We start from the raw sequence: 8,963 nt of genomic DNA on the forward strand, positions 1-8,963 counted from the left end.
ATTATACAAAATTCTTACAACCAATAGAATGTTATATATACAACCATCCCAGCTCTGCAGATTTTTCTGTGAAGAGACAGAATCATTAGAGCACTTGTTTTGGTACTGCCCAAATGTAGCTTGTTTTGGTCGCAGGTTCAGAGATGGCTGAAAAATTGCAACATTTACTTGGAGCTAACTCTGCAAATAGCGCTGCTGGGTGATTTGAAAACTCATAGTCAATCGATCAATAATATAATAATACTCTTAGCAAAGGTGTTTATCTTTAATTTACAATCTGTAGAATCTATGAGGATAGAAAGGTTCAGAACTTTTGTGAAACATCACAGTGCAGTAGAAAAATATGTGGCAGCTAGAAATCAAAACTGGATGGTCTTCATAGATAGATGGGAGGGGTTGAGGGTAGCTGAAGGCTGGGACTAAAAACAAACAAAAGATAACTAATGTAAAATATATTGTCTGTGAAATGTGTATATTATGTATAACCTGGAAGTGGAAGCCTAAGTATTGTTGTCCATTAGTTTACTCCAATTAGGGGAGGGGTGGTAGGGTTAGGGGAAAATAATAAAGAAGCAAAATATATTTAAAATAATATATACTGTATATATTTACAAAAAAAATACATGGGGTATTGGAAATGATGTAGACAGTTAAATTGATAGAAGCCACAATCTATCTGCAATATTAAAACTGATCTGCCCCGTCAAAAAGAAGAATAGGGTCCACCTGAATACTACAGTACCTCTCTCCTGGCATTATACAGTGGGGGAAAAAAGTATTTAGTCAGCCACCAATTGTGCAAGTTCTCCCACTTAAAAAGATGAGAGAGGCCTGTAATTTTCATCATAGGTACACGTCAACTATGACAGACAAAATGAGAAAAAATGTTCCTGAATATCACATTGTAGGATTTTTAATGAATTTATTTGCAAATTATGGTGGAAAATAAGATTTTGGTCAATAACAAAAGTTTCTCAATACTTTGTTATATACCCTTTGTTGGCAATGACACAGGTCAAACGTTTTCTGTAAGTATTCACAAGGTTTTCACACACTGTTGCTGGTATTTTGGCCCATTCCTCCATGCAGATCTCCTCTAGAGCAGTGATGTTTTGGGGCTGTCGCTGGGCAACACAGACTTTCAACTCCCTCCAAAGATTTTCTATGGGGTTGAGATCTGGAGACTGGCTAGGCCACTCCAGGACCTTGAAAAGCTTCTTATGAAGCCACTCCTTCGTTGCCCGGGCGGTGTGTTTGGGATCATTGTCATGCTGAAAGACCCAGCCACGTTTCATCTTCAATGCCCTTGCTGATGGAAGGAGGTTTTCACTCAAAATCTCACGATACATGGCCCCATTCATTCTTTCCTTTACACGGATCAGTCGTCCTGGTCCCTTTGCAGAAAAACAGCCCCAAAGCATGATGTTTCCACCCCCATGCTTCACAGTAGGTATGGTGTTCTTTGGATGCAACTCAGCATTCTTTGTCCTCCAAACACGACGAGTTGAGTTTTTACCAAAAAGTTCTATTTTGGTTTCATCTGACCATATGACATTCTCCCAATCCTCTTCTGGATCATCCAAATGCACTCTAGCAAACTTCAGACGGGCCTGGACATGTACTGGCTTAAGCAGGGGGACACGTCTGGCACTGCAGGATTTGAGTCCCTGGTGGCGTAGTGTGTTACTGATGGTAGGCTTTGTTACTTTGGTCCCAGCTCTCTGCAGGTCATTCACTAGGTCCCCCTGTGTGGTTCTGGGATTTTTGCTCACCGTTCTTGTGATCATTTTGACCCCACGGGGTGAGATCTTGCGTGGAGCCCCAGATCGAGGGAGATTGTCAGTGGTCTTGTATGTCTTCCATTTCCTAATAATTGCTCCCACAGTTGATTTCTTCAAACCAAGCTGCTTACCTATTGCTGATTCAGTCTTCCCAGCCTGGTGCAGGTCTACAATTTTGTTTCTGGTGTCCTTTGACAGCTCTTTGGTCTTGGCCATAGTGGAGTTTGGAGTGTGACTGTTTGAGGTTGTGGACAGGTGTCTTTTATACTGATAACAAGTTCAAACAGGTGCCATTAATACAGGTAATGAGTGGAGGACAGAGGAGCCTCTTAAAGAAGAAGTTACAGGTCTGTGAGAGCCAGAAATCTTGCTTGTTTGTAGGTGACCAAATACTTATTTTCCACCATAATTTGCAAATAAATTCATAAAAAATCCTACAATGTGATTTTCTGGATTTTTTTTCCTCAATTTGTCTGTCATAGTTGACGTGTACCTATGATGAAAATTACAGGCCTCTCTCATCTTTTTAAGTGGGAGAACTTGCACAATTGGTGGCTGACTAAATACTTTTTTCCCCCACTGTATACTAAGTGAAAAAAACACTTTAAGACCGTATAAAGTGAAGTATTTAATATGGTATTTCATTGACAGTAGATTATATTAAAAGAGATGTCAATAGTGTCAGACGGCGTGGATGTGGTGTAGGAATCAATCGCAGGACACAGAGGCTAGTCCAAAAGTCTTTGGTCAAGACAAAATGACACGGCTACAAAACAGAGCCGGAGGCACGAGAAAATTACGCACACTGCGTAAACGAGCTAAATGCAACCAACGCGCACAACAAGTGCGGACTCTCTATAAACAAAACAAATAGAGGAAAATGTACTGACTGCTCCAGCTGACAAAAGAACAACTACACACAAACACATGACAGAAACAACGAGAACTTAAAGGACACATAATCAACACTAAACGAGAACAGGTGTACCAAACAGACCAAACCAAACAAACATCAAAAACAAAGAACGGTGGCAGCTAGTACTCCGGAGACGACGACCGCCGAAGCCTGCCCGAACAAGGAGAAGGAGCAGCCTCGGCCGAAACCGTGACAAATAGAATAGAATATCATGACATATTAGATTTATTCCATAAAATGTAAACATATTTACATCTCTAACAGAATGCATCAAGCTTTATAGAACCATTTGAATGAGGATAACACAGTCTATATTATCCAGAGTCTATACCAGCCTATACTATATACCAGTCCTAAGAGCCATGATGAGCCAGCCCGTAGGCCTCCACAGAGCCAGTAGGAGCACCTGTTATCCAGCCCACCGTCCCTCCGCCCAGACTGGCCATCATGTCATCCAGGAGGCCCCTGTCCTCCACCGGTATCTCACCTCCAGGGTAAGGCTCTGCAATGAGAGTGAGGGATAAAGACGTGTGTGTTTCTGTTAATACTGACGAGGAGTCTGGTTAGGATTTGCATGGGGTAGATAGGGGGGAAATAGTGTCTACTTTGCTTCTGGTTCTACACATTCCTTTAAATAGAAGTATACCATTCTCAGGATATGTTAGGGCTCTATTCAATCGGTGTCGCGGAGGTGCAGCCTTACAGCGTGATTTACATTTAAAGGCAATGTTAGCGGAGACTGCATTCGCGTTAAACGCTGCATATGTCGGCTCAATCGGAAATGACCTTTACATCGTGCTATTCAAGGATATAGATTGAAAAGGCCCTTACATTTGTGTGTCTATAAAATTAGCGGCTAACAAATGTATGAAAAGGGAATTAGAACTCTGCTGTCATACTCACCAAGTGTGTGTTCAGACATTTTCCTCATTAGGGAACTGGGGACGTCATAGATGCTCTCTGTCATCTCACTATAATCTGAGATAGAACATGAAAATAAACCCAAATACACATTCATTTGCTGAATTAATTAAAAACCCAATACATTGAAAAAGATACATTTTCATAATCTCACTTTGGCAGTCACTTGCCCTCCTGTTGGACAATGGGAAGTCATAGAGGCCCTCTCCATCTGTCAAATCTTCATCTGTTTGGTTGATGTGATACTCAGCTAGAGAGGAAATAGCAGGTAGGTTTTTGGTCATTTATCAAACACAGACCATTAACATAAGTCATTATCATGTAATATGACATCTACTGGTATTTTGTATCATATACAGTGGTCTCCATAATGGAATGATTCATGACATTTATGATTGATCATTTATTGATTTATGAGATATAATGACACACTGATGTGACCATGAGGGTAGTACTCACAGTTCCGGGGGGCTGGTAGAATGTCGTAGTGACCCTCTTCCTCGTTATGCTCCTCCTCCTCTTCTTCTTCTCTCTTCTCCTCACATCTCCCACTAAGTCTATGGACACTGTTCTTATCCTCCTCTCCACCTGAAATGACAGTGAGAAGATGTTGTCGTGTTTCAGAGCTGAAGATACAGCTTGGCTCACCACCTCAACACCAAAGCATTAAATGCCACAACGTGACCATTTCCTCTTTCCACTAGACAACAATACCATTGACCCCCTCCAACTGCTTGGCACAGCAAATGTGAATGAAAAAACAAACATATTTCTACACTTAAGTTTTGCTGAGTTTACACAGGATTTAGCACCCCATTGATGCTCTACTTACAATGTGAGATGGTGTTCTGGCATATGGCTTCCTCACTACTGAGCTTGTCAGTGAGGGAGAGAGAGAGGGTAGCCCTGTGCCCCAGATTTTGGTCAGGGGTGAGGGGGCCAGAGAGGCAGTGGGTACTCCTGTCCCCCTGGTCTAGGTCTTTGTCAGGGTTGAAGGGGGTGAGAGGTGCAGAGAGGGTTCGATGAACCCCAAGTGGTTCCATCATGCTGTCACATTCTGAGCTGCTATAGGTGCTGGAGTGACCTCTGACCCTCAGGTCATCAGACCTCACATCCTGCTGTCTGGAGACAAAACAGAAAGACAGGCAACACTCAAATGGACAGAAATAAAACTAATGTTTCCCGCACTATATTACTAAACCAACCTTTAGGCAAATAATGCCTTCCAAGGCACTCAAATAACGGCTCATAATAATGGCTAGAACGGTGCTCATGGAATGGCATCAAACACATAGAAACGTGTTTGATACCATTCCACCTATTCCGCTCCGACCATTACCACGAGCCCATCCTCCCCAATTAAGGTGCCACCAACCTCCTGTGCTGTCTGCATAGCCAATCCTCCCATATATATATAGTAGTTTCAGGCTTCAATTACACCTGCACAGATGGCATCTATTCTACCACTGTGATTGTTACAACAAGTTATTTTTGACGGTATAACTTACGATGCTTATAGGTTATTTAGCCTAATTTGAATGAACTTATTGGAAGTCGTTCTAGATACAGTTGATGTCGGAAGTTTACATACACTTAGGTTGGAATTATTAAAACTCGTTTTTCAACCACTCCACAAATTTCTTGTTAACAAACTATAGTTTTGGCAAGTCGGTTAGGACATCTACCTTGTGCATGACACAAGTAATTTTTCCAACAATTGTTTACAGACAGAATATTTCACTTATAATTCACTGTATCACAATTCCAGTGGGTCAGAGGTTTACATACACTAAGTTGACGGTGCCTTTAAACAGCTTGGAAAATTCCAGAAAATGATGTCATGGCTTTAGAAGATTCCGATAGGCTAATTGACATAATTTGAGTCAATTGGAGGTGTACCTGTGGATGTATTTCAAGGCCTACCTTCAAACTCAGTGACTCTTTGCTTGACATCATGGGAAAATCAAAAGAAATCAGCCAAGACCTCAGAAAAAAAATGGTAGACCTCCACAAGTCTGGTTCATCCTTGAGAGCAATTTCCAAACGCCTGAAGGTACCACGTTCATCTGTACAAACAATGGTACGCAAGTATAAACACCATGGGACCACGCAGCCGTCATACCGCTCAGGACGGAGACGCGTTCTGTCTCCTAGAGATGAACATACTTTGGTGCGAAAAGTGCAAATCAATCCCAGAACAACAGCAAAGGACCTTGTGAAGATGCTGGAGGAAACAGGTAGAAATGTATCTATATCCACAGTAAAACGAATCCTATATCGACATAACCTGAAAGGCCGCTCAGCAAGGAAGAAGCCACTGCTCCAAAACCGCCATAAAAAAGCCAGACTACGGTTTGCAACTGCACATGGGGACAAAGATTGTACTTTTTGGAGGAATGTCCTCTGGTAGGGGTGCTTTGCTACAGGAGGGATTGGTGCACTTCACAAAATAGATGGCATCATGAGGAAGGAAAATTATATGGATATATTGAAGCAACATCTCAAGACATCAGTCAGGAAGTTAAAGCTTGGTCGCAAATGGTTCTTCCAAATGGACAATGACCCCAAGCATACTTCCAAAGTTGTGGCAAAATGGCTTAAGGACTACAAAGTCAAGGTATTGGAGTGGCCATCACAAAGCCCTGACCTCAATCCTATAGAAAATGTGTGGGCAGAACTGAAAAAGCGTGATCGAGCAAGGAGGCCTGCAAACCTGACTCATTTACACCAGCTCTGTCAGAAGGAATGGGCCAAAATTCACCCAACTTATTGTGGGAAGCTTGTGGAAGGCTACCCGAAACGTTTGACCCAAGTTAAACAATTTAAAGGCAATGCTACCAAATACTAATTGAGTGTATGTAAACTTCTGACCCACTGGGAATGTGATGAAAGAAATAAAAGCTGAAATAAATCATTCTCTCTACTATTATTCTGACATTTCATATTCTTAAAATAAAGTGGTGATCCTAACTGACCTAAGACAGGGAATATTTACTAGGATTAAATGTCAGGAATTGTGAAAAACTGAGTTTAAATGTATTTGGCTAAGGTGTACGTAAACTTCCGACTTCAACTGTATGAGCACCTGATAACAACTGTGTAATGTAATGACATACAGTGCAGTAGTGTTTCAATAATCCTGAGCTTTCTGTTACCGTATGCAGCCTGGGTCTGTACCCCCTGGGCCTGAGAGATGCATGGCCCTCCACAGCTGGCCAATCCACTCCGTCCTCAGATCAGCTGTCTCTGCAGCCTACAGACACATGGTCAGGTGGTAGCAGGGATGAATTTAGTACATTGTTACAGTCGGAGCTAAAAATATCATCATAGTTGTTGGAGGAAGTGTTAAATTACTTTAAGCAATTCAAGTACTGTTTAATACAGCTGGGCAGCAGGTAGCCTAGCGGTTAAGAGCGTTGGGTTAATAACTAAAAGGTTGCTGATCCCCAAGCCAACTAGGTGCAAATTCTAGGCGCAAGGCACCTAACCCTAACTGCTCCTGTAAGTTGCTCTGGATAAGAGTGTCTGCTAAATGACTAAAATATAAACAGATGATAAAATAATTGAATATAATACAGTTGAATAGATATTTCTGAACAATAGACACTTGTAGAGATAGCTTCTTCACCTGGTAGTTTAATTCGGGAAATTCCCATCAGTCAGTATGAAGTGACAGTAACAGACCACATCCTGAAAGCACAGGGCAGCCTGCACAGCCCACACCACACTGTTCTGTACACCTGAAAGTGGGAGTAGAGCTGTCTGTGTGACTCACCAGTACTTTCCTCTTCCCATTCTTCATGGTGATTTCAAAGACGTAGTGCTTACCCTTCTCCCTCTGAATCTCACGCACAGACTGCACCTGACCCAACAACAACATATCTATTTCAAACATAAAGTGCTATACTTAAGCAATATGGTCAATATACCATGGCTAAGGGTTGTTCTTATGTATGACGCAACACGGAGTGCCTGGATACAGCCCTTAGCCGTGGTATATTGGCCATATATCACAAGCCCCCGCAGTGCCTTATTGCTATTATAAATTGGTTACCAACGTAATTAGAGCAGTTAAAATAAATGGTGTGTAATGCTCATTGAATACAAGGAAAAGTATAATAAAGTCCAGGACAATTGTTCCTTTCTCTCCTTAAAGATAGAAGGACCATGAAGGCTTTGTTCCTTTCTGTCTGTCTAGAAGGACCATGAAGGCTTTCCCACCAACTGAAATAAAACCAGTTTGACTTACAGTGTAGATGTAGTACAGGCCTCTTAGGTGTGACTGTGGGGGACAGAGAAGATTATCAGACTATTATTACTTTGAACAGTGTAAATAACATTAAACTCCCCCTGAAAACATTAAGGGACTTCTCACAACTGAACGATACTCACAGCACTCCCATGTTTCCTAGTGTAGAAGAACAGTGTTGTGTTTTGGAGCCTGAACCAATAGGTTGCCCACTTCATTTTCTAAAAGAGAAAAAACAAAACACAGACTCAGTGTCCCGCCAGATAGTGAAGACTTGATTCTAGATACAAACCATGACTGACTGGCAATAACAGAGTTAAACACAGTAGTATGGAATACATTGGCATAAATACAAAGCAGTATACAAAAATATTGGAAAAATCATTGTTCCACTGAGAATGATCTGTTTACCTCCCTTAGCGGTCACTTGTAAGTATTCATGACAACAGTTGTAAGTATTCATCAACAAGTAAACTGAGTACAGTAATTGAGCTGTTGTTAATGTGACAAGTTTTTCTACATATTTGAGAGCTTTGTTTTACCAGTGTATCTTTCCTTTTCTTCAAGAAGCCCTCAAAAAGCAGCTGTTTCTTCTCCGTTGACATAGTTTCAGAAGTTAACACTTATTCTAAATCCTCTTATTAGTTATTGTTCAGTATCACCAGTCTATGGGTGACTTCCCCCTTTCACTGAGAACTGGGATTTCACTGGTTCCATCACCTGCCCACTTCTCCATTCTGACTCACAAAAGGCTTGTTTGTTCCTGTCGTGTCCCGTCGGATGTTGGTGGCTATTGCTGTCAATCAAAGAGTCCGCTTAGGCTGCACCTTGATTAGAAGCTTTTATTAATATCACAAGTGTACAGCATAAGTTACAGACCCGCGGTGTCTGGAGAAGCACCGTCCCAAATTAATCTGAATGCTTCTGCCCGCTCTTTGTCTAGCTCCTACTTATAAACAATGGCAATAAATGGGTTGCTCCCTTTTTCGTCCGATCACCTATCCCCCCTGGGGCGTCACCCTACAACTGCTACATTCGAACTAAGATAAACAACATTCCATAATCCTAATACACTACATTCCCATGTTTGTTTGCA

The 8,963-nt window shown here is 41.6% G+C and overlaps 1 protein-coding gene across 1 annotated transcript; it reads right to left on the bottom strand.

The window, feature by feature from the left end:
• Nucleotides 1–2,397: 2,397 nt before the first annotated feature.
• Nucleotides 2,398–8,611, bottom strand: LOC311103380 (uncharacterized protein). The gene is made up of 10 exons (XM_084144943.1): nucleotides 8,410–8,611; nucleotides 8,011–8,088; nucleotides 7,868–7,900; nucleotides 7,394–7,480; nucleotides 6,774–6,871; nucleotides 4,451–4,740; nucleotides 4,078–4,206; nucleotides 3,773–3,868; nucleotides 3,601–3,675; nucleotides 2,398–3,199 (listed from the first exon to the last, which is right to left on the bottom strand). Exons 1-10 carry the CDS (start codon nucleotides 8,470–8,472, stop codon nucleotides 3,051–3,053), a joined length of 1,098 nt encoding a protein of 365 aa, XP_084001069.1. The 5' UTR covers nucleotides 8,473–8,611; the 3' UTR covers nucleotides 2,398–3,050.
• Between the last annotated feature and the right edge of the window lie 352 nt (nucleotides 8,612–8,963).

This window comes from Coregonus lavaretus (genome assembly GCF_964263955.1).
Source record: "Coregonus lavaretus genome assembly, chromosome: 28".
NCBI lineage: Eukaryota > Metazoa > Chordata > Actinopteri > Salmoniformes > Salmonidae > Coregonus > Coregonus lavaretus.